At 37.0% G+C, this 25,810-nt stretch overlaps 1 protein-coding gene across 1 annotated transcript; it reads right to left on the bottom strand.

Annotated features, from left to right (window-relative positions):
* Positions 1 to 3,445: 3,445 nt before the first annotated feature.
* gabrz (gamma-aminobutyric acid type A receptor subunit zeta) lies at positions 3,446 to 25,408 on the bottom strand. Its single transcript, XM_053238416.1, has 10 exons — positions 25,077 to 25,408; positions 18,171 to 18,248; positions 11,717 to 11,817; positions 11,379 to 11,446; positions 10,206 to 10,423; positions 9,814 to 9,896; positions 6,648 to 6,785; positions 6,408 to 6,560; positions 6,081 to 6,274; positions 3,446 to 5,002 (listed from the first exon to the last, which is right to left on the bottom strand). The coding sequence occupies exons 2-10, from the start codon at positions 18,221 to 18,223 to the stop codon at positions 4,667 to 4,669; spliced, it is 1,344 nt and encodes a 447-aa protein (XP_053094391.1). The 5' UTR covers positions 18,224 to 18,248; positions 25,077 to 25,408; the 3' UTR covers positions 3,446 to 4,666.
* Between the last annotated feature and the right edge of the window lie 402 nt (positions 25,409 to 25,810).

Here is a 25,810-nt window from a genome sequence, read left to right as displayed (position 1 = left end):
AGAGACATCAACTATTCCTGTAGGCTTTAAGCAGCAAAATCAATATTGGTAATATTGGTAATATATACTGCTACACATAGCAATAGAGTGACATTATCAATATTAAATTTCTCTGTAGTACTGTCCAAATGCCAGAGACCAGTACACACATGAATGCATAATCCAATACACACAGAGCAAACATCCACATTCACTTGTACCTAACTCTCTCCTCCTAATGCTGGCCAGTGTGTTTAATGCAGCTCTCTCTCTCTCTGTAATGAAAACAGAATAAGAAATGAGTTATGCTCAAGGAGATTTGTGGGCTGAGCATCCTCTGTGTGTATTAGGGACACAGCTTTAATAGGGATGGGCAGATCAATACTGAACTATCAATACTTTTGATCCTGACATTTATTTATTTTTTAATTCTTAATATTATTTTTAAAATTAAAAATAAAAAAGGTCTTAATATAATATTAACACAATGCGCTCAGTTTTTAACATACAAAATGTCAAAAAATAAAATGTCAGACATAATATCGAGATGCAGAATAGGAACTACTGCTCCTTCTTCCATCTTCCTTTTCCCACTGGTGCACACACAAACACACACACACACACACACACACAGAGAGAGAGAGAGAGAGAGAGAGAGAGAGAGAGAATCCGGCAAGCATGCAGAAATGAACAAGAGAAAAATAGTCAATGAGAAAATATTTATTTCACGTATAGTTCAATTCATGATATTCATATTTCCATATTCTCATTGTAGAAATTGCACAGTTCCCCTTTTTATACACATGAAGACCTTTCAGTGTATCGATATACTAGTCTTGGTATTACTTGGTATTGAATTGAAAAGAAAATCAGTGATATCACCCATCCCTTGCTTTAACTCACTATCTTCTAACAAGAAATGAAACACAGTATTGAATGATCTCTAACCTTAGGAACATCTGAAATGTGTCAGCTGGTGTGTTTAGACATGCTACTAGCTATATCCACAAACATTTAGCAGTTGCTGGGTACCTAGATATTTTATATATTATAATATATAAATTATATATTGAATTGGCTATATTGAATGAAAATTCCTAAATGTTGCATTTTTCAATAAATATCCTCACAGTAGCTGCCAATTTGCAACATATTATAGCGACATTTGTTTATTCCCACTTACATAAACTTAAAAAAAAAAAAGTATTAATAATTTTAACCATATACACAAATATCTGACTTAATTCCATACACAGCAATGAATTTACTTGGCCATAGTGCTCCCTTTCCACACCATATAATGAATGGTTGTCAAAAGATGAAATGTAAACACAAAAAAATTCCTCCTGCACCATATTTTTCTACAATACTTGTTATGACAAAATGTCTATTAAGGGCATAATGATACAGCATATTATATTGTTCGATACAAAGCTTTAGATTTGATATGTCTGCATAAAAGCAATAGATTCAACAGACTGCATTACAAAGTAAACTATTCATCATAAAATATTGTTTATTTACATAAGCATTAAAACTTAATCAAGCCCACATGCCCTCTTCTGAACAAGTAGCTTCTTTTTTATCTCAAATCAGGCTAGGCTACAGAGGTGTGAAAAAGCATGCTTCTCTTAAGCATGCTGTTTTTCATGATCCAATATGCTAGCATACTAGTGTATTAGCTCAGGCAAAGCAGTAATGGCTTTCAAGCAGGAACTGGAAAATTCCCTCAGATCTTTAGGGTCTGGTGTATGAAAGCAATTCGAATTCCCAATAAATTATAATGCTGAAGACCAGTAAATCTGCAAGCTCATGTATGCTGAAGAGGGCAGATAGCGCTTTCATATGAGTGTGTTATGCTGCCCTGTGACATAACATGAGCAGCAGTTTAAAAAGATCCAGTTGCCTAACTTCATGTGTCTTGCAGGAAGCATGTGTTAGCCTTCAGGTTCCCCAGCTGGTGGCTGTCTTATGATAGAGGAGAGCTGTATGGTGGGTGGGAATTGGCACGTGCATGCATCTGCCATCATATTTCTGTGCTGGTCAGTAGAACTAGACAAAAACACGCAACACACACGTGCATGCACACACACGCACACAAACACAAACACACACACACACACACACACACACATATCATGTATACTTACAGTTTTTGTTTCATTATATGCTGCTAAGAGATCGAATGGATGACACGACAACAAACAATTTCAATTACTGAACTTTTATAATGGTGAAGGTTTTAATATATATATATATATATATATATATATATATATATATATATATATATCTGCTGTAACAATGCAAAGTTCCCCATTGGGGACGAATAAAAGATTATCTTATCTTATCTATTGAAAATGGAAACCTAAGGCTCATATTCAGACAATGCTTATTTTTGCTATATTGAAAATGTGTTTTATTGTGACACCACCATATGATATGGTATTGATGGTATGGTATTCCAAATTTGAAACTTGTGTATCAGTACACCCTTAGTATCCATGTATAAGCTGTATTTCATTGCTTTAAAAGTTACAGAAGCTAGAGCTACACTGTCTTGTGTGTGACTAATTACTAATTATAAAAAAAATAAAATACAAAAATAATAAAAAACATTAACTGTATTTATTACAAAATATTAACTACATTTATTCCAAAACATTGACTACATTTAAACCGCAGTTTCCATTAAGCTGATCAAACAGCTCCTCCATGTGGTAGAGTAACCAGTGAGCAGGTAAAGACTGGTTTTGGAGGGAGATTTGTATAATCAGATTACAGTGCATGCTGAATGAAACTGTGAAAAAAAAATATATATATATATATATATATATATATATATATATATATATATATATATATATATATATATATATATATATATATATATATATATTTTTTTTTTTTTCACAGTTTCATTCAGCATGCACTGTAAAGCGTATACTCTGAGAAAGGGTTCTTAAATCCTTAAAGGGACTGCTTCAGAACCTTGGTTTCCCCAGATGGACAGCTGAAGAGTTATACATTTGTTATGAGGACACTCATGTTATACATTTTTTTAGTATATGCTTTGTTGGTATTTTATACTTTGTATAAATCTTTTTATACTTTGTATAAATCTAATCTTAACAGTTAAATAGGAGCTGAAATCAATTAGTATTTGGGCTTTGACCAAATCAAACTGTTAATAACCCAGATTGTTATTGGTCATAGTTCCACATAGTTCACCTCCGTAGAGGTGTGGTTGTTTGGTGGTTTGGTACTGAATCCTAAGCCAAAAGCTGAGGAAATAAAAGAAATGCAACAACTGGACTGGTTTAATGAACCATCATCCACTTAGTTCTGAGGAGTATGAAAACATGCTCAGACTGTTGAATAAATTAATTGAGAAGCACTTGAAAAAGTTTGACCAGTGATTTATTATTCATTATTTAAAATAACTTAAAACACTGAAACTGCAGATACAATTATGATCTAGTTTATTGTAAAACTTCCCACAGCCAAAACCATGCACCCTTCCTCACAAGCTGTGGGAATTGATGCATCATAATCTCCCATGCATGAAAAACATACTGGAGCCACATGGCTTATTTCCACTGCACAAGACTCATGCATGACTGGAAATATATAACTTGCAAAACATCTGTAAAGACCTTTATAGTAATAAGAAACTCTTGCTAATAAATAATGCCTTTGTGGTTCAAAATTCAGTACAGTAGGAAGACATTATATCTGTAAAACAATTGAATATTCTGTGCAGTTAATAAAAAAGGGCAAAGGACAATGTAAGAAAAGATAGTGATAAAACTAACATAAGCCTGCAACTCTCTACAGAACATACACCAAGTTGGAGGGATGCTTTGAATAAATATAGTTCAGTATGTACACAAAATAAAACCCAGCTCCTATTTCTGCTGACCAATACGTGCGTAAAATATTATACTAATATTAATAATAACAACTTTCAACTGTTTCAAGTTTCATTTCACTTTTGAAATTCGCCTGATTATGTTGGTATTTTTGGATGAAGAAAATAATGTTAAATGGTCATGTCATTGACACAGAAAAACAACACTGCAGTGATGTTATCGATTCACTGTCATGCTTGGTGAAAAAAATCATTTGGTGATTTTTTTTTCTTGAAGGCAGCAATTTATAATCACAAAGCTCAATGACACTGACTGTTCAAATAACAATAACTGAAATAATTCATATAATGCTACCTGCCTAACATCTAATAACATGCACTGAAATATTTGAATTCATAGATACTAAAAATGAATTAAATCTTTGGTCTTGCTATTCATTATTACATTATTGATCCTGCTTTAAAATATGTAGAATTTAAAATAGTCACGTTTGTTTCACACTTTCGTTCTTTTAGTTGCATTGGATAGTCTTGTGTAGTCTTGTGAAGCTCTACTGAAAACAAAGGGCACATATTTCTCACATAAACATACCTTTGGGAATCAACACTCATCCAAACTCATCCACTGTTACAACCTTGACCAGTCCAAATAAACACACATCCTGTAGGACAAAACGAGTAAAAGTTACATACTATATGCATGAGTCACATGTAGTATCTGCAAAAAACATGCTAAGAGAAAAGTGCATTAAATCCCCAAATTGCTGTAACATATTCCAGAGATATGAAACCCTCACACTCATAAAAACACACACACTAAAAGTACAGGTAGTAGGTCCAGTAGAGCAGATTAATGAAGATGAAGGACAGAGGGAAGGTCAGACGTGAGTAGTTGTCAATGTAGTGTGGGTTTTCCACATGGCAACAGTTCAGGAAGCACACAATGCGGCGCAGCAGTGACAGGGACTTGGTGCAGCCACTCTTGGTCTGGGAGGACGACTTGTCCTCTTTAGTGTCACTGGGAGTGGGACTGCTAGTACTGCCAGCACGGGACAGCATCTCCTCCCTTCTGCGTACCCGCAGAGCCTGGCTGCCGATGGATGCGACGATCCCATTCATCTCATCCTCACGTTCCTGCATCTCCTGTCCATACTGACAATCAATAAAGAGACGAAGAGTTCAGTAGATATAATATCTAAGTAAGTGGGGAGTAATCAGGGAGTTGGGAACTTTTTTAAACATAATGAAAGAGCATTGACACAGGTTCTTTTTCAGTGTAGCTTAGATGATATAGACAATCTGTGACGATGATGATGATGATGATAGAATAATCATATTCATCATCATCATCATCATCATCATATTGTAATGATGGTGATGAGGATGATGCTGAAAACAAGAAAATGAACAAAAGAAAACAAGTAATACTCTGCTCTATATACATGCAGACACCAGCTTAATTTTTTTTTTTTCAGTGAGTTGCTATTTTCTTGGCCTAAAACAAATCTCCCAGCACTGATGTAGGTGGAGGGTTGCAACAGGGAGTGTGCCATTCTAAATCGGCTGGCTCAGTCATATTTTCAAACCCACTTTGGTCCAAAAGTCTGCCTGTTGGGAACCTCATGTTGCAAACACAATACTGAAGTTGTATTTCCCTGACTCTGAAACTTAAAAGTTTATTTTTGTAGACCCATTTCTTCCGAGCCACGTTTGCCACCTTACTTCAATATTAGTTGGCTGGTATTTAACCACAACTTAATGCATTATTTTATCCATAAAAAATAAGCTACTAAATGTCAATCAGACAGTTGATGAATGATGGCTGTATATAATTTCGTGAAACATTCATGGAACATCAAATAATTAACCCCTTAAACACCTAGGATCCATAGGTGGGTTCATGACTTAATTATTTACTCTTAAGAGTAAATACCTTTCCTATTAATTTCCCTGAATTTAGTGGATAATATCACCTGAATAATAAGCCAGGACACACATGGTTTTAAAGGGAATTGAGAAGAGTTGAATTTATTGGATATGACCTAACCACACCTCTTGGTATTATATTAATTCTAACCCCACCCCATTCATACAACTCTTCACCAGGTTACTGCCTGCACCAGTGGCGACAAAAATATATAACACAAGTAATATGCCTTATTTTTATGCTTATGCCATGACCACAATAATAGACCCCAATATAAAGTCACTTAGGAAGATAAAGTCTTACCATATATGCATTGGCAGCATTTGGTTGGTGTAAAGTACAGAAATGGGCCACAGCATACTCTATGAGGGCACCAAAGATGAAGCTGAAGCAGATACCCAGGTACACATCAATGGCTTTAATGAAGCAGTTAGCATTGGGCAGAGAAGTGCGTGCGCCCATCATCAGAGTGGTCATTGTCAGGACTGTGGTCACCCCTTTAGATGGAAAAACATTGTCAGAAAATATATGCTATAGTAAACCAGAAGAGCATATACTGTAACTACACAGCACAACTGTATATTTTAAGCCAAATGAAATAAATTGCAAACAAGATTCCTCTGTCCATACCTATGCAAATGCGAGCAGGGACAGAGGACTGGCTGATCCAGAAGGAGACCCAGGACAAAACCACCAGGGCACTAGATGGCACATAAGTCTCCAGAATGAAGTATAGGATGCTTCGCCTCAGCTGGAAGTGGAAAATCAGCTTTGGGTACCTGCCTAAAAGGAAGTGATGTAATCAATACAGTGTGCACTTTAAATGTATAAGCTGGTTTGTGTGCATTAAGTGGGATAATAGGCACATACCTGTCTCATACACAGCTTCAGACTCTGAGGTATAGTAGTCCTCCAGTGTGTACTGGGCCAGCTGCAGAGTATCAAGTCCACTAACTGACTGGTTCCCACGTGTCCAATGAAACACCACATCTTTCACATTATAACCCCCTGTTGGAAGGACATATGAGTTAGAAAAAGAAGTATCATCTCATAAACCTAGTGCAGAAAGATAGGTATGCAACCATGTTTTCTGTTACTGGTAATCTACCCGGATTTTGATGACATTGATGAGAATTCTACAGGTAAGGGACATTCGGGAATCAATAATATTATATAAATTTTAATTTCACCAATAAAAGGAATTCACAGCAAGTGTCCTCATCAATCCGTGTAACTGCTAGTCCACTCAAACTGTGCACTCACATGTATGGTTTAATTGTATGACCCTTTTTGCTCATAAACCTATTGTACTAATTAATTAATTCTCTGCACCTAGCCTATAAAACTCAAACAGAATCCCCCAAGGCCAAGACATATTTTACAAGTAACTGGTCTGTGAACAGTAACCTTAAAGTAACCTTAGCATACTTGCCTTTTTAGACCAGATCTGCTTATTGATTACCTCTACTGAAATAGCTACTATCAAATGTTGGGGCACTGAGCTGCGTAAGCATAGAAAATGTTTCCCTATTCAGAATATACAGCGAACTGGTAATAGCACCCCATGCAGTGCACATTTAGTAAGCAGCCCCAGGTGCACATTGTGTAATGAACTAGTAGCCTTAGTAAGTTGAATATTAATTTCATATGCATCACATTTTGAGGCTGCGTCAAGTTATGTTTTGCACCATGCCTCCTGAAATACAGTCTCCTCCGAAAGAACTGGAACGGCAAGGCCAATTCTGTGGGTTTTGCTATACCCTGTAGACATTTGGCTTTGAGATCAAAAGATGAATTTGAGATGATAGATCAGATTTTCATATTTCATTTCCCCATATTTACAACTAGATGTTTTAAACAACTTAAAACATGGCATCTTTTGTTGAACCCTTCCATTTTTCAAGTGATCAAAAATATTGGAACATGTGACTGACAGGTGTTTCTTGTTGCCCAGGTGTGCCCTGTTAGACTTATTGTTTCAACAATTAATAGCTCTGAATGTCTACTTTTGGTTTGAGCCCTGGGTTTCACCTGAGAAGACTGCATTTTTTGTTAAAAAAGATAAACCAACATGAAGACCAGTGAACTGTCTATGGGAGAAAAGCAAGCCATTTTGAAGTTCAGAAAAGAGGGAAAATCTATCAGAGCCATTGCACAAAGCATTTGGAAATAGCTAAATATAACCACTTGGAACGTCTTGAAAAAGAAAGAAACCATTGGCGTACTAACAACCAGACATCAAACAGGTTGGTCAAGGAAAACAACAGCAGTTGACGACAGAATCATTATGAGAGCTGTGAAGAAAAACCCAAAAACAACTTTCAGTAACATCACCAACAACCTCCACAAGGCAGGGTGAAGGTATCACAATCCACCATTCAAAGAAGAATTTAAGAGCAGAAATATATAGGCCATACCACAAGTCTTCCAGTAAGAAATGGAAGACCAGGTTGGAATTGACGAAGAAATACAGAGATGAGCCACAAAAGTTCTGTAACCAAGATTAACCTCAACCAAAGTGAAGGAAATGCTAAAGTGTGGAGAAAGAAAGGATCTGCTCATGATCCAACACATACAAGCTCATTGGTCAAGCACAGTGGAGATAGTGTCATGGCTTGGGTTTGCATGACTGCTTCTGGAATGGGCTCACTAATCTTTATCCATGCTGTAACTCATGATGGTAGCAGCAGAATGAAATCATAAGTCTATAGAAACATTCTGTCTGCCAATTTACAGAGAAATGCATCCAATCTATCTGGGAGGAACTTCATCATGCAGCAAGACAATGACCCACACTGCAAACACAACAATGGACTTCAGGGGGGAAAAAGTGGAAGGTTTTAGACTGACCAAGTCAATCACCAGACCCTAACCCAATTGAGCATGCATTTCACCTCCTGAAGAGGTTTGTTACAAAACAAACAACAACTGAAAGTAGCTGAGGTACAAGCCTGGAAAAGAAGAAAGGTGATGTCAGTGAACATGATGAACATTATGAAATACATAATGTAATATCAGGAAATGAAAGCTGAAATTCTGATCTATTGTCTCATTCATCGTTTGATCTCAAATCTCAATGCTTTCAATAGCAAAAACAAAAGAATTGGCCTTGCCAATCCAATACTTTCAGAGGAGACTGTATTTAATTTAATTAATGTATTTAATTAGTTTAATGTATTAATATTTTTAGGGATGGCTATAATTTGTCACATATATTTTTGAGAGAAAAAAAGAGTCCTCTGACAAATTCACAGTGTCATGTCAATGGGAATTCAGCATTGGACTCCATTTCCCAGAATGCACCTCTGCCTACAAACATGGCCACCATAGACGCCAACTCCCCATTCACACACTCAAGTTCACACAATTACTGATTGCACACACCTGGAGCTAATTACCACCACACACTACATAAGCATGCTCCCAACCCACACACTTCACGAAGTATTTGTTCAACTCTGTGAGTCATCTGATATGCCAAGCCTTTGTTTCATGTTTGCTGTTTCTGGTTTTGATCCATATTTGCGTTCTCATTTTGTGATCACAGTCTTGTTCTTTGATAACTTGTTGGTACATCGCCTGACCTTTTGCCTGTTTTTGGATTATGACATTAATATTGTGATTTGGATTTGTTTGTACATGCCAGTCTCTTTTAATAAACTCAGTCACCAAAACTGTCGCCATGTCTACTGCCTGACACACATGAGTATCACATTTACTAGCCACTAACTGCAACCTCTGAAGCTTGTGATGCTTGTTTTCTTGAGGGAATTAATTCTGGTTAATGCTTGTATAACAAGTTCCTTGTTGGGCTGCATTAAAGCTTAGTATACGTGGTGTTTGGAGAAGCCTCTCACTGTAGATTAACATGATGCATCATTTATATTCATTTAACAGGACCTTACTTTTTAGAACTATGACCTGCTACATTTTTATAATATATATTTATTTTTTATGATATTTGCGTTTCATCTCAAACTGGTGAGAGAATTGTTGGCCAGGGTGTTCTGATAAATATTTAACATTTAAGCCTTACAGCTTTCTAGCTGAAGTGTGCAAGTTTGTTTGTCCATGGGATACTTGGTCAGGTCCATACTGCAGGCCACTGTGGTGGTGATTCTGCACGCAAACAGAGAGAGAGAGAGAGAGACAGAGATAAGACAACGAGATGGAGAGAACTGCAGGTGATGAGCTAATTATGAGCGTCATAACACTTAATCCCCTAAAAAAAAAAATTGCAAAATCCTGCATGCCAACTACTGAGGGTGCTACTGAGTTTCTGCCTCATCTCTCTTCTCCTTTCTTCCTACCCTTAACCTGCCTCACCTGCCCTTCTAAAACTTCATGTTTAATACAATAGCAGGGTGTCAATGACGGACAGCCTAACACCCCTCCCAGCCTGAGACACTATGAGAGGCAGATGAGAACCTCAGAGCATAAAGCACGGTGCCGTTTGGGAATATCCTGATCAGTCTGTTCTCCACAGTGATGTCATGCAGAAAGGATTTTTTGGAGTCCACAATGAACGTGTCAGGAACCCAGAGAAGCTCCACCAGCCTGCCGTCCAAACTCAGGCTCTTATTGCCATCAAAGCACAGACGCTCATCTGTCCAGCGCTGCCGCAAGAAGATAGTTGCTGTGTAGTCCTAAACAGGACCGCAAATTCAAACACACACACACACACATACACACATTCCTGTAATATGGACTTTATGAGGGTTTTGTAAATAATTATGTATTTATATAGCTAAATTATGGTTTTATAGAGAACTCTGTATTTCTATTTTTCAGCTCCCTAAAGACTGGAATGTACTGTACAATTTTTAAAATCCTAGCAGATCATGAAAAGACTGGGTACACACTTAAATTACTCATAAATCTTCATAGTAGTGCTAACCATTGTAGCATAATTGTGATTTATGGCTATAATTAGGGTAAAATCCATTTCATGTAACAATTCTGGTGTATCCTCCATAACTAAGATCTTTTGTCATTAAATCTTTTTGAATAAAAGCATCTTCCCTCAAATTGTAAATATCCTCACAATTTCAGAGCTATTGATTTCTGTATTTGTATTGATCTGTATACATCAATTGCACACATGCATAAACATACTTTAAGACATACACTATATGGCCAAAAGCTTGTGGACAACTGACCATCACACCTATACGTGCTTGTTGAACATCTCATTCCAGATTTAGTCCACCGTTGCTGTTATGCTGTTATAATAACTTCCATTCTTCTAGGAAGGCTAGATATCAGAGCGTGGCTGTTGGGATTTGCCCATTCAGCCACAAGAGCATTAGTGAGGTCAGGCACATATCAGACAAGGAGGCCTGGGGTGCAGCTGGTGTTCCAATTTACCCCAAAGTTGTTCAGTGGAGTTGAGGTCAGGGGTCTGTCCAAGTCACTTAGGTTCTTCTACACCAATTTTTGGAAACCATTTTTTCAGGGACCTCACTTTGCTGGAGCAAGTTTGGCCCCTTAGTTCCAATGAAGGGAAATCTTTAACCAAACTGAACCATACACTAAGATAAATTCAGTTGTATGTATGCCTTCACAGCGAAGTTGCCACTTTTCAACCTGTTAGCATCTTACCATGTTGATCTCTGATATAGTATCTATGCTGGCGATGTCCAAACTCATGCCAACAGTAACAGGACCATCTGCAGCAGACACTCACAACACAGCATGAAACAAAGCAATAGAATTAGTAGAATTAAAAGCAGGCTGAACAGAACATCTGAGCCAGAGCTCCAAAATACATGTGTTACTGTACTGGAATACCTTACATAATACCTGCAGCCCTACCACACCACTGTCTATTTTTGTACTTAATTCTAATTGCAGCCTTTAGAAAAAAGTAAACATTCATTTTGATATCTGTTCATGTTGACTTATTGTATGGATATTAAATAAAATGATGGCTCTCATACTCCCGAAGAAAGGCCTCAGGTACTTGTTGTAGCCCTTCATCAGTTTCTGAATGGTAGGTGGTAGGACCTCCTCAGCACTGGAGTTTGAAACCTGTATGATCCTACAAGCAGAACATGAAATTAATGAACTTTTTCACCATACTGTGTAATGCACACAATACATATCCTGATCATTTAAATGTGTCCATAACTGAACTTCTGAGCTGTGTATCATTATCGACTGATATATAAACTGATACAATGGCACTGCCTCAACATGTTTTTGTACAATATAGTAAATTAATATATTTTTTTATTGGCTTCCGGTTTCCTTGTGCATAAACTACAAGATACTAATCCTCACTTATAAAGCTCTACATAACCTGGGTACTACATGCTTATCTGACCTACTTATGCCTTATATTCCTGCCCGTTCCTTACGATCTTCTAGTGAGGGATTGTTAGTCACTTCTAAGTTTCGTCTGGTGACTATGGGAGCTAGATCTTTCAGTGTTGTGGCTCCCAGATTGTGGAATGCTCTTCCCCAAGACATCCGTCAAGCATCCTCCCTTCTCTCCTTCAAAAACCTCTTAAAAACAAATTTTTTCTCTGAGTATTACTCTTCAGTTCTCAGTCTGTAAATTGTACCCTGTTATGGACGTTCATCTAAATTCTCTCTGTATCTCTAAGCTAATTTTGTAAGTGGGCTCTGTATGGGTATGTGTTATGTGTTGGTATGTGCTTCTCTAATCTAGCTTTGTAAGCGACCTCTGTATATTACTTTCAGCTCTTGATATGTGTTCTGTCCTTTGATATTGATGTTTATTTGTATTCCTTAAATCTGACTTGTAAAGCGACCTTGGGTGTTGGAAAGGCACTATATAAATAAAAGTTATTATCATTATTATTATTATTATTATTATTATTATTATTATTTTAAATTCAACTGGAATACATTGTATTACAATAGACTTGATACCATTCACTAAAACAGCCTGAATGCTTTAGATTATTTGTGGGTGAATATACTGCAAGATTATCATGATGACTGCACACTGGTTATAGTTGTTACTTAAATTGTATATTGGCAATAGCATAGCCTTGATTTTCACTGTTTATTTGGGTTACATGCTTATAAATATTTTCATATATCCATCATCTTTAGTTGTTCCAGTTTTGGATGATGTCATGCCTAGCATTGAACATTACTTCCTGCTAGCTACATAAAAATTGGAGACCGGTTGTCATTTGCAAACTACAGCAGGATAATATTCAATGGATTTTGACATTTTTGAAATGCAGCACAAAGAGATGTGGAGGAGGAAAATTGGAAATGTTGTGGCTGTGTGCACATAAATCTGTTTTCTGATTTTGTTCAACACTCAAGAATAAAATGGAGGAAAAAATTTAAATGATCTATCTTATGTATTTTTTTTGCCATCATTATGGTATATGATGCTACAGGTATAGAGTCTGTGTTATAGCTTTAGAACACTTCTCAGAGCATAGTGCCACAAAACACTGAGATTAGCTAAAAAAAAAAAAAAAAAAAAAAAAATTTTTTTTTTTTTAAGTCAACCCTCATAAATATTCTAGAATGAAAAGAAATGTTTTTGCCTCTCCAGGCAGAGTGAGAGAGTGTGATTCTCACACCATCTCACAAGCATGAAGGCACATGTGGAAAACATCACAGAAGCTTACTGACTGCAGTGCTGTCTAAGCAGTGCTCTCCCTCCCTATCTGCTCAGTATGTGCATGTCAGATATAGCTGTCTGAACATCCTCTTTCTACTGCATCCTTGCTCATTAACTATCTAAACAGAAGCAGTATGTCTCCCTTATTATGCTCCAGAACTATGTAGTTATGGCAAGTAAATAGTAATTGGTCCTTATTCAGCAAAGCTGTATACAGTTGAATCTGATTATACAACGATCATATATAAATCCCACTATCAGTTTTCTAGTTCATCAATTTCATCTTTGATGTATCTGCAGAATGAAAATAGTTTCTATTCAATTTGAGCATAACATCATTATAACATGAAAAAGCACTAGTTAATTATGTAACTGTAGTTCGACACTCTCAGAAATAAAGGTTAAAAATCCTATACTTTTTTCTTGTGGCTGGTGTGGTACTATCAAGGTGACATGTTTTGTACCTTTAGCATGTATATTTTACCTGGAAACCTTTCAAATAAGTATGTGATTGTTCCTTGAGGACCATTATTCTAAAAACTAATTAATGTTACACAACATGCACTCTCCTGTTACCACCCTAGCAACAAGGAAAAGGACCTTTATTTCTGAGAATGTATGAACACTAGGTAGCCACCAGGGGCAGTAACTATCACCTGGATACATGTAGGTGAACCTGCAGTTTCAGTGAGTTTGTGCTCATGACAGCCTCAGATTCTTGTTCTTGGCTGACAGGAGTGGAACCTGATGTGGTCTTCTGCTGTTGTAGCGCATCCACATCAAGGTTTGGTGTGTTGTGCATTCTGAGATGCTTTTCTGCTTACCACGGTTGTAAAGAGTACTCATTTGAGTTACTATAGACTTCCTGTCAGTTCAGACCTGTCTGGTCATTCTCCTCTGATCTCTCTCATCAACAAGGTGTTTCAGCCTGGAGACCCTCCACTCACCAGATGTTTTTTGGTTTTTGCACCATCCTGTGTAAACTCTAGAGACTGGTGTGTGTGTGTGTGAAATTCCCAGGAGATCAGCAGTTTCTGAAATACTCAAACCAGCCCATTTGGCACCAACAACCATCCCTCAGTTAAAGTCACACAGATCATTTTTTATTCTGATGTTTGATGTGAACAATTACTGAAGCTGTTGACCTGTATCTGCATGATTTTATGCATTGTGCTGCTGCCACATGATTGGTTGACTAGATAACTGCACGAATGTGCAGCTGTGCAGGTGTTCCTCATAAAGTGGATGATGAGTGCATTTCCGAAGAATGGTGTTCATCCCTCCAGTGCAGTTCTAGAGAATTTTCGATTCTGTGCCAAGGCATATTCAAGCCTTGCCTAGTCAATTCTCTTTTTCTCTCTTCATTTTTTCCCATTTCCTGACATCACACATTCTTCCCCATGATTCTGATTCATAACCATGCTGGGTTCTCACTCATGCCCATTATTTTGCTTATTATACTGCTGTTAAAACAAGGCTGTTAAAACTACTGTTAAAACAAGTGATCGATACAAGCCTCTGCCTCTGCTTCTTGGTTTTTGGCCAAGAGAAGAAAAACACTTTACAAATATTTTTAATGGATTTAAAACACTATGCAATTAAAATCTGTTCCTGAGACAGTCAGAAAACATTTATGGTTTCACAAGGGACATTAGAGACGTGATTTGTAAAAGGACTATATTGAAAATGTACTGTTATGTTCTTTACTGTTTACTGTGTTTACCACTCCCTTCTGCACTATTATCAGGCTTAGGTTCATGTTGTTATATTTTATTTAATTTTCCAGTTAACACTAATTTGACAGGTCAGATGTCAATGTCAGATGGGTTTGTAAAGCACACAACACAAGAAGCAAGAAGTGCAAAAGAAGAGTGGGTGGGTGGGTGTGTGCTCTAAATGTACACCAAACCTCAAGGGCACAGCTTCATCTCAGCAAATCCCCCACTGAGACGAAAGTGTCAAAATAGCAGTCAACTATTCCTGCACAGTAGGAGTATAAAACACTGCCACTATTTGTATCTGCATCTGTATAGTGCTCCAAATATCTGTACATGTATTCATATCTATATTCTGATACTAATTTTCATTAATAACAATGAACGAATGTACAAAGTAATATTTAAAATGAATTAAATAAATGTTTATTTAGACTCCAGCAGAGATAAGCTGTCCTGTGCAGAGTGTGTGGTCTGTGTGGGCTATACAGAGCAGCAACTCTATAAATAAAACTATTTTTTTTTGTGAATTTCAGGCCAGCTTGTATAGAAATATAGAAGAAATGTGGTTTTATTTTGGAGCTCAGTGAGGAAGTGTTCAGGTCAGGCTACTGGAGCAAACCACTGACAGTAGACAATCTGTATTTGTATCTGTGAAGATATTATCTGTTCATTCCAAATAGTGTATTCAGTTACATCCTGCACAGATACTGTATGAGGAAATTATCTCAGTAATCTAAAACTACCTACTATGTTAACCCTTGCTGTATTTGTGCAGCCATACTTAGCCCATGATTGATTACCTGTGGCACTGGCACATTCTTGTCCTTGTCTAATACCTGCCTCTTGCTCCATTAACACAGTGCACTAGAAGTTTTAGCACTATGGTACTTCTATGTAATTTAACAATTTAGGCTACACCGATGAAGTGAGAAACCTCAATGGAAATAGTATTTTTAATGCAGTGATTTAAGAACTGTAGGATATGTCTGTACAAGAGTGAAATAAGTAAAATCTGTTTTGATCAGCATCCCATAGTTAAATAAGAACTCTGCAATGACAATAATTCTTTAGCAAGCAAACATCAAAATCTAATGTATGAAAATTTGAAAATTGTTTGTTTTTACATAACAAATAGCGTTTTACAGAAATGTTTTTCTATGATCAGATGACTCTGCTCTTGTCGATACTTTGACAGCACCTTTCTCCCTCCCTTACTGACTTCTGAAAATCTGTCAGGGGACCTGTGCTGCCCTACTTTGAGTAAAAATTTAAAGCCTCTTCCAAAGAAATCAAAGATATTTGCCTTCTTACTGTACTGCTATTCAAATATTATTTTTTAAATAAAGTAACATGTATTATTTCATATCTACTGAGATTTGAAAAAAAAATCACAAAAAATATTTCTTGTGCTTTCACATCATATGAGCTAGCTTTCAGCCTTTCAAAAAATATATATAAAAGATAAAAGATATCAACACTGAGATAGATCAGACTCTAAAATACTCAGAGTCATAGGGCTTGAATGAAAAGACTAGTCTTTGTACTGCGATATGAGTCCAAGAATAATGTATTTCTTTAGTTAATTTACTCAATGTTATCCATGGCTCTAAACAATTTTTCCTTGTTGTCTCCAAATTCCCAATTATCAAAAGCCAACCTGAATGAAAATTAAGATATGTACATATTAGTGTGATGATTGTAGCTATTGTAATGACCTTAGTCATATGACAACCAACAAAATTACTCTCACTAGTTAGAATTCCTATATATTTTATCATGAGATCATGGCAGGGGAGGGGAGGAAGTGAATAGGAGAGATAGGAGTGAATGGGAACATATGGTGAAGCCGACTGGCACTTCTGTCTCGCTCTACATCCCCTTTGATCTACTAAAAAAAAGGGCCAGTCACAGAATGCACACACTTCAGTGCTTCCTTAGCTAACATAGCAGGGCCAGATCCACTTTTGATCAGACAAGTAGCCTGTTGTCAAGTATCCTCCAAGTATTTCTGAATAAGCCATATCTTATTCACCTGAACCTATCCTGAACCTAACCTTATTAACCTGAATCTGCCTAAACTCACACTGTAGTTAAACTATAGGGTGTCCCAAAAGTCTCCATACATAGGGGAAATTAACACTTTTTACCAAAATGTATTTGTTTCTTATATATTTTATCAGATAACCTTTAAGAATGCCTTTGACAAAAGAAGAATGCATTGAAATCATTCTCATGGCTGGATCGGGAAGCTGTCGCAAGGTTGCGATGGAGTTTAACAAGAAACATGGCAAGCATGGCAACACACGATACTGTTGCCAAACTTATTAACAAATTCAAAAAGACTGGAAGTATTGAGGACCAACCATGAAGCAGACGTCCACAAACATCCACTGATGAAGGCACAACCGACATGGTGCTGGCATCGCCTATGTATGGAGACTTTTGGGACGCCCTGTATATAAATGCATCCTAGCTATATTGGGCTAACTGTAATCATGTTAGTGCTCTAGTTACTGCACCTCTGCATGGGAGGATAACACTGAACAGGCAGCGAGGAGATGGGGTACTATATGAAGGCTGTTATTTTCATCTGCACCCACACACACTCACACTGCAGCACAGAAACTCAAGCTCACCCAAAAAGTCTTCACAGATTAGCTGTAATTCCATCCTACCACTGCGACACCTTTTGTCATATCCATATAATCCTGCATGTATAGGTATTTATGGCAGCCAGTCTTTCATTTACTGCCAAAAGCTAAACTCTATTCTGCTTGTGTACTTAGAGGGTATGTCACCATGTAAGCTTGCACCAGAAGTTGCTGACAAAAATGGGCATCTGCCTCCGGTTTCCTGCTAGCTCTGTGACGCATAGTGTTTAAGTCTGCAACCCAAATACCAAAACAGGTAAACAGATGTAATTTAAAAAAAAAAAAAAAAAACAAGTCTAAAAAAAAGTTTTTAAACAAAAGTGGTTTTTTTTAGAATGGTACATGTACAATAACAAGGTTGAAAAGCAATATATTCTAATTAAACAGAGAAAGTCAGAGTAGAATTTCTTACCTGCTAATAATAAGAAGGAAGACTACAGAGCCCAGGGGGCTGCATGAACACATGGCTGCTGGAGTCTCAAGCGTATGTCTGAAAGAGAGGGTGAAAGAATGAATTTTGAGTAATGGTATGTGATTGTGCAGTTTTAGTCAAACCCTATGACACAGAGTATTGATGGGCCAGTTTTTCCTCAATGGTTTTATAGTAGTGCTCTACTAAGCACCACAACAGTTGGATCACCAGTATGGTTGGATTACAAACCGTGGAATTATACAAGGTATTTATTAACAAATCTGATGTAAAATCCCTAATAAATGAATTGGATGATTAGTTGATTAAATGGCTCAATCCTTTAAATAGATTAAACAGTAAGGTGTTACATTACTGCCAAAACATTAGTGGCATTCCTTCTGCTCTGACACATTTCTTTTGCTTTCATATGAAAATGTATGTTTGTATCCAAATTTAAAAAATTTTTTGCGCATGCAAAACACTGTAGTTACACTACTGTTGCACCAATTTATTAATTTTCGTGTTTGAAAAGTGTGGGCGCTTGCTCAATTGAATATTAAATATCGAGCTGGTCTTATACACAGTAACTATAAACCAAAAATGAGTTCCTTTTTTCACGTCAGTGTTATGCCAGGGCTCTAATTTACACCGTAATTTAGTGTCTGACACGATTAAGACATGAGAATTGCTATAGATTTCCATGATCTCACTGATGGTCTCCCAGTCACTCAAAATGTAAACAAGTCCTGCATAGAATCAAGATCACATCATAGATCTTGCTATCACAAGTGATGTTGCCGATGTTTACTGACCAACCAAAAGCAGAGTGTCGCAATTTAGAACAAGGAGGGGGAAAACAAATTTAACTCCATCAACCACCAAGCTTTTTGGGAGCATCAGCAAATATACACTTTCGCTCAGAGAGAAGCTACATCTAAATACTATGACATATCACAGAAAAGCTATCTGTGGCATTTTTTTCCCACAATTAATCATCTACTTAGACCAAATGAACCTAATTTGGCTCCTTCCACTGAAAGTTGTTGTAATTTTCTCTTTTCAAACAAAGATCAATGGCATTAACTTAAACTCCACACTGAATCTCCATTAGTTCTACTTTTTCTGCAGCCCTTCATTTAGTAGTTCTACAAAAGTCAGTAATACACAGTTCCTTAAAATATTCGATAAGATGAATATTTTAAGCACCACTCTTGATGTTCATCCTATTTCTCTCGTGAAATAATGTTTTCAGTCAGTAACCACCATTGTTTGTTTTTGTTTTTTTGTATTTTGTGTTCTTTTTTTAATATAAATCCTTCATAAATAAAAAATTATAAATATACATTTTAATATATAAATTTAATGACCCATATTTATGGTACCCTTTTATCTAAACACTTGGAGGAGCTTGCTGTATAGTTGCAAAATGTTTAGTTAGAAGGCCTGAATGAAGGCCTGAATGTTCCAATCTGTTTTTCAAGCACTTCATAGCACTGAAAATGCAGGGCAGTTAATGACCAAGTGTCTTGTTTATACTCAGTCTAAACACAAAATATGATACTGCTGATCATTACTTTACTGGATTACTGCTGTGGTACTAGACTGGTACAAGTCTTTTCTGACTGTCCAGAAAGAAATGTGTTACTATGGGAAAATGCTCATCATCTTTCCTTAGTATTTCCTCTGATGTCATCAATCTGGTGCTCTAGGCTCAGTGAAACTAGACATTTGAAGTTTGGAAAAAGACTAGGTGACATTCTTCCGATTTCAACTGAGATGGTTTTCTGCTCACTATGATCATAAAGAGTTACTGCAGCCTTTCTCTCAGCTTGAAACAGTCTGGCCATTCTCCTCTGACCTCTCTCATCAACAAGGCATTTCTGCCTGCACAACTGCTGCTCACAGGATGTTTTTTGGTTTTTGCACCATTCTGTGTAAACCTCCAGAGACTGTTGAAACTGAAATACTCAAACCAGCCTGTCTGGCACCAACAACCATGCCACGGTCAAAGTCACAGAGATCACATTTTTCTTTTGGCCATATAGTTTATGTTTGGCTGTAATTCCTAAATGGTTAATGCAATATTTTTTTTTAATCCTTGAATTAAAACTGAAAGTCTACACTTCAATCACATCTTGATTGCTTCATTTCAAATACATTGTGGTGGTGTACAGAGGCAAAATTACCAAAATTGTTTCACTGTCCAAATACTTATCGACCTGACTGTACACATGAGTGTATACATTGTGCTGCTGCCACATGATTGGCTGAAATGAATAATTGCATATTTGAGCAGGTGTATACTGTATGTGTCCCCATTAAAGTGGCCGGTAAATGTAGTTCGCCTATCATTAACCTGCCACTGTATAGCAGTGTCAGAAACATCTACGAATTTAATTTTAATGCATTTCTGATGGGTTTTTTTATATCTTGATTGTGAATGCACAAAGATAATAATAATAAAAAAGATAATCATTTTGGCAATAATTTTGCCACTTCAGTGTCAGCTTGTATAAGCAGGCCTGTAATAGCCTATAGGCCTTTTTTTTTCACTTTTCCAATTGTCCATGATCTGCTATTTTGAGTCTGGAGTGCAGACTCTCATTCTCTGCTCAGTCTTCTATTGCCAGGATCATCACACTGCCTGCAATACATACACACAGACACACACACACACACACAAAACCTCACTATAACCCCTGCCCTCAGAACATTTAAATACAAACACACACACATACGCACACCCAAAAGTAGACAAATGTACATACACAGACTGATACACAAATGTAATCCCATGCCAGGAAATCCTTGTTCTATTCTCAATGAGACATGTTTTTGCCCCTATTGGTCTATTATACCAGTCATTCCCATTTGTCCATACACACCCTGGCACATTCCATGTAGCTGCGTTACTTTTCCTAGACACCTCCGAGCAGAGTCAAAACTTCCAGCTTGCCAAGCCTTCCCACACACACCGCATAGCTAACTTCAGAGCTTTTGATTTTTTTATAATTATTTTTTATTTTTAGATTGCTAGTTCTTACTGCCTGCCAGCTTTGTTCATCATGAAGTGTGCAGTGACAGCAGGGAGCTGATATAAAAAAAGCTGAGACATTAATGAATGGTAATGCAAAATGTTCTACCAAGGCACATCAGATTTATACAAATGAGCCCCAGGTAAGCAGATAGTGCATGTCTGACTTCAGAGTTATTTGTCATTTCAGGCATCAAATTCAGGTCCCCCAAAGTAAAAAAAATCATTTAAATACAGGACACATACACTCACCGTTCACTTTAATAGGAACACCTGTACACCTGCGCATTCATGCAGTTATCTATTCAGCCAATCATGTGGCAACAGCACAATGAAAAATCATGCTGTTACAGGTCAAGAGCTTCACTGAATGTTCATGTCAAACATCAGAATGGTGAAAAACATCAGAATGTGATCTCTGTGACTTTAACCGTGGCATGGTTGCCGGTACCAGATGGGCTGGTTTGAGTATTTCAGAAACTTCTGGGAATTTCACACACAACGATCTCTAGAATTGACACCAAATGGTGCAAAAAACAAAAAACATTGAGTGAGTGATAGTTCTGTGGGTGGAAACGCCTTGTTGATAAGGGAGGTCAGAGGAAAATGAGCTGCCAGGAAGGATATAGTAACTCAAATAATTACTCTTTACAAATGTTGTGAGCAGAAAAGCATCTCAGCATGCACAAAACATCAAACCATAAGGTGGATGGGCTACAACAGCAGAAGATGACACTGGTTTCCGCTCCTGTCAGCCAAGAACAAGAATCATATTTGTCATCTGGTCTTTTTTCACCACGGTTGTAAAGAGTGCATATTTGAGTTACTACAAACTTCCTGTCAGTTCAAACCTGTCTGGTCATTGTCCTCTGATCGCTCTCATCAACAAGGTGTTTCAGCCTGCAGACCCTCTGCTCACAGGATGTTCTTTGTTTTTTGCACCATCCTGTGTAAACTCTAGAGACAACAACCATGCCATGGTTAAAGTCACAGGAATCACATTTTTTCCCCATTCTGATGTTTAATGTGAACACTAACTGAAGCTCTTGACCTGTATCTGTATGATTTTATGCATTGTGCTCCTGCCACATGATTGGTTGATTGAATAACTGCATAAATGTACAGGTGTACAGGTGTTCCTCTTAAAGTGAACAGTGAGTGTATAGATATTTAACGCTTACAAATTCAATATTGATGACAGAGCATAAGCCTAAGGTTGGCACATCTGCCCCTTGAGAGTGTGCTATATGCTTATCTAACAGTTACATGAAGGTCTAGATTGATTTGACACTTGTGTTAGTCCTGAAACAAGTGCTATCTGCCCAGGTCCAAATGTATGGTTCCTACCCTTTCAGTTCCATAGCTAGTCTAAGACATTGGTTTCTCTCAAAGAGCCACTAGTTTGGGTACAAGAGGGAATCTTTTATTTAGTGTAACAGTTGAGGGAACAGTCTCTGAGGGAATAGAGACCTTGTGACAGCGGCGCGACCCCAAGACAAGACAAGAGTTCAGCTTGGTTCCCAGGAAACACTACTGGTCCTTGTAGCCACACAGAGCCACAGATGCACTGTACTACCCTGTTTCTATCTGTCATGTTTTCTAAGCAAAACTGACAACTGTGCCATTTCTCTGATTCTCCTCATATATAGATGCTCTTTTGTTTCGTTTTGTCAAGCTTTCCTTTCTGTATGTTATTGCTGTGCTTACTACATAAGCCTGACAATAAAGATGTGAAAGATAGAAGCTGAGAATCTAGGTCAACATGAATGCCTGGAATATAAAAACATCTAACTACCTCTGCAGTTTATTACTTGCAGCCTATGATATGCCTCATAATATACTCACTTATGCCCTCAAGAATGTATTCAATTATTAATGCTACTGAAACCACATCTGAGAATTTTTAATAAAAAAAATGCCCAACTAGTTGTTGAGAAGATTCTTTACAAACAATTGTAGAGCTTTTTAATCCACAATGTTTGTTTCTTTGATGTAACGTTGCAAAAAAATGTCTATCTGGTTTCAGTAACCTACAAAGTAAACTCAAATTCAAATCAAATAAACTGAAAATTAACTGGATTAAAACTATAAAGTGTGTTATTCATGGGCCTTGTGTTAAATATGCTAAAATAGGTCCAAGACATAAAAATTATAAAGTTTGGAGACATAGCTCCATCTGCTCATGCAACCCTGAAGCAAGGAAGACAAAAGCCAAGGTCTGACTCATACCACATGACATTAGTATTATTTCAGGAGCATCCGCAGTTTCTCTACCAATACCACAATAGTAGGGTATAGTGTGAAGCTTTCATACTTCTCTCTTCCAACCTTATGACATCATGCATATACTTTAAAATTGCATGAGGTCATAAGGTTAGAAGACAGAAGTATGACATATACTTTAAAATTGCATGATGTCATCTGTCTTCCAACCTTACGACATCATGTTCTGTCTTCCAACCTTACGACATCATGCAATTTTAAAGTAAAACTACATTTAACTACATTTCAAATGACACTGACCGTAATAATTCTTGGAAATTATTTACAGACTTCAGACCCCAAAATGTACTCACGTCTACCTTGCTGAAAAATCCAGTTTAGTCTGAGCAGCTATGAGTGGCCAAAACACAGGTTGAGCTACTCAAACTGGTAGGGTGTTGGACATTTTCTGAATTACCACTACACCGCAAAAACGTATTAAGTAAGTGAAAATATCTTGAATATAGTCAGATTTATCAAGCATTTCCTATTATATGATTACAATTAACCAAATATAAGATTATTAAACCTATTTCTAGGCATTTTTTTACTCATTTCAAGCTTTACATTTTCTTGTTCTATTGGCAGATAATTTTGCTTCTTTTTAGAAAGAAATGCTTAAAATTAGCAAAATTATCTGCCATTACAACAAGACTATTTCAAGCTTAAAACTAATAAAATTGTCTAGAACTAGGTTTTAGTAATCTTATACTTGATAAATCTGAATATTTTCAAGATATTCACTGCAATAAGATGTCATTTTTGCAGTGTACTAATGCTACAGTTATTTTTAACTGTTTTTAACTATTTTTATCTTAGTTATTTTTAAGAAGATAACAGTAAGACAGCTAGAAAATCTCACACATTTACTGATCATGTAATTAAGTAATAATGAAGCTGGAAAATAAGTTAGCAGGTGGTAAAGATACTCTAGCTTGATAAGTTTGGCCTGTATGTTGGTAGCTGGGTTTTTCAGCAATGTAAAAAACCACATTAAATATTCAAAGTCCAACTACTTCATTCAGTTATTTTAACTTCACTTCTAACAGGAAGATGGCAGATGCCCTGTGGAATAATAATAGTCTCTAAATATTACATGAAAGCAGTATAAGATTGAAATCCTTATGATGGAAATCAGAGTCACAACATCAAGCAGTGATGTGAAATACAGGTGGGATGATACAGATAATCCTTTCTCATTCTGGATGCTGAGTTTCAGCTTAAGGCTATCTTTACTGCACCTGTTGTCTCCTCTCCTCACCTGTTAAACACTCCCAAAAGTCAGCAGAGGACAAGAAATCAGTTAAACACCCAGCTCCAGGTTTTGCGCAAACGCACGCAGTCGCACGTGAAGGTTTGCGCCGTTACATAAAACGCTATATAAGGTAGAAGCTCTGAAGTAGATCACAATACTAGTAAATACATTTACTCCTGATTGCACTTGAGATCAGTGGCAACCGCTTACTGATCCCCAATTGCATAAACAAGACTCATTTCTCCAAATGTCTATAAGCAGGCTTTAAGGGGTTAAAGACCTATATGTTAAGCTTGAAACTAATATATTAGGGAAAAACACAGAGTTAAATGCAGTGCATAAGCGTCCTACTTACATTTAAAGTCGTTCACGCGTGTGCATGTCCAAACTGAACAGGAGCAGCGGCGAATAACTGAGCGCTCATCTGCACAGCCTCAGTGCGTCAGATGCTTCTGTCAGCTAAATATATATATATTTTTTTCCTTTAAAGCAACATTCCACTTGTTTCTCTCTTAAAATGCAATAAACAACCTGAAGTCTGTATAAGAGCTGAGCAATCACGTTTGTAGAAAGTAGACCTTGCGTTTTGTTTGCGTTGAAACCCGCGTCAGATGCGCTCGCGCTCAGAGAGTCCACTGCATACTAACCTACTAAAGAGTATGGGTAAATAGTATGTAATTAGTGGAACACTGCTGTATACTCTAGCACGAAAGTCAGAATAGACAGAATAATCTGCCTACAGTGACACTTATATACTACCATACTAAAGAGTATATCGAGAAAGTGTGGCACAATGAATGGCACTCCAGTGCATACTACTGTACTAAACAGGAGGGTATCATTCAGTCTAAAAATAGTACAGGTGGGCAAGGGCTACATCCAAAACTACTGCATAGGCTATTTTGTCAGAATAATGGATCTTACAGGTTATAATGTAATTCCTCAGTAGTATGCCATTTTTTTAAGATAAAACGTGCAAATCTTTTTAACTGAATTGTCATCTTAATGTTCACTACTGTTCACTATGTATATAGGCAGATACTATAGGCTGATGTATAGTTTCTAATAATCATATGTTTTGGTCAAAAT

Source organism: Pangasianodon hypophthalmus, chromosome 12, assembly GCF_027358585.1.
Source record: "Pangasianodon hypophthalmus isolate fPanHyp1 chromosome 12, fPanHyp1.pri, whole genome shotgun sequence".
NCBI classification, from domain to species: Eukaryota; Metazoa; Chordata; class Actinopteri; order Siluriformes; family Pangasiidae; genus Pangasianodon; species Pangasianodon hypophthalmus.
This window is presented reverse-complemented; position numbering and strand designations above follow the sequence as displayed.

Bases quoted from the DNA above. Each gene is read 5' to 3' on its own strand.
- gabrz (XM_053238416.1), bottom strand. From the start codon at position 18,223: ATGTGTTCATGCAGCCCCCTGGGCTCTGTAGTCTTCCTTCTTATTATT. The intron at 10,424-11,378 runs GTAAGATGCTAA...GGTCCTGTTTAG, and splicing joins CTATATCAGAGATCAACATG to GACTACACAGCAACTATCTT. The intron at 6,275-6,407 runs GTATGGACAGAG...TTCCATCTAAAG, and splicing joins CCCTGCTCGCATTTGCATAG to GGGTGACCACAGTCCTGACA.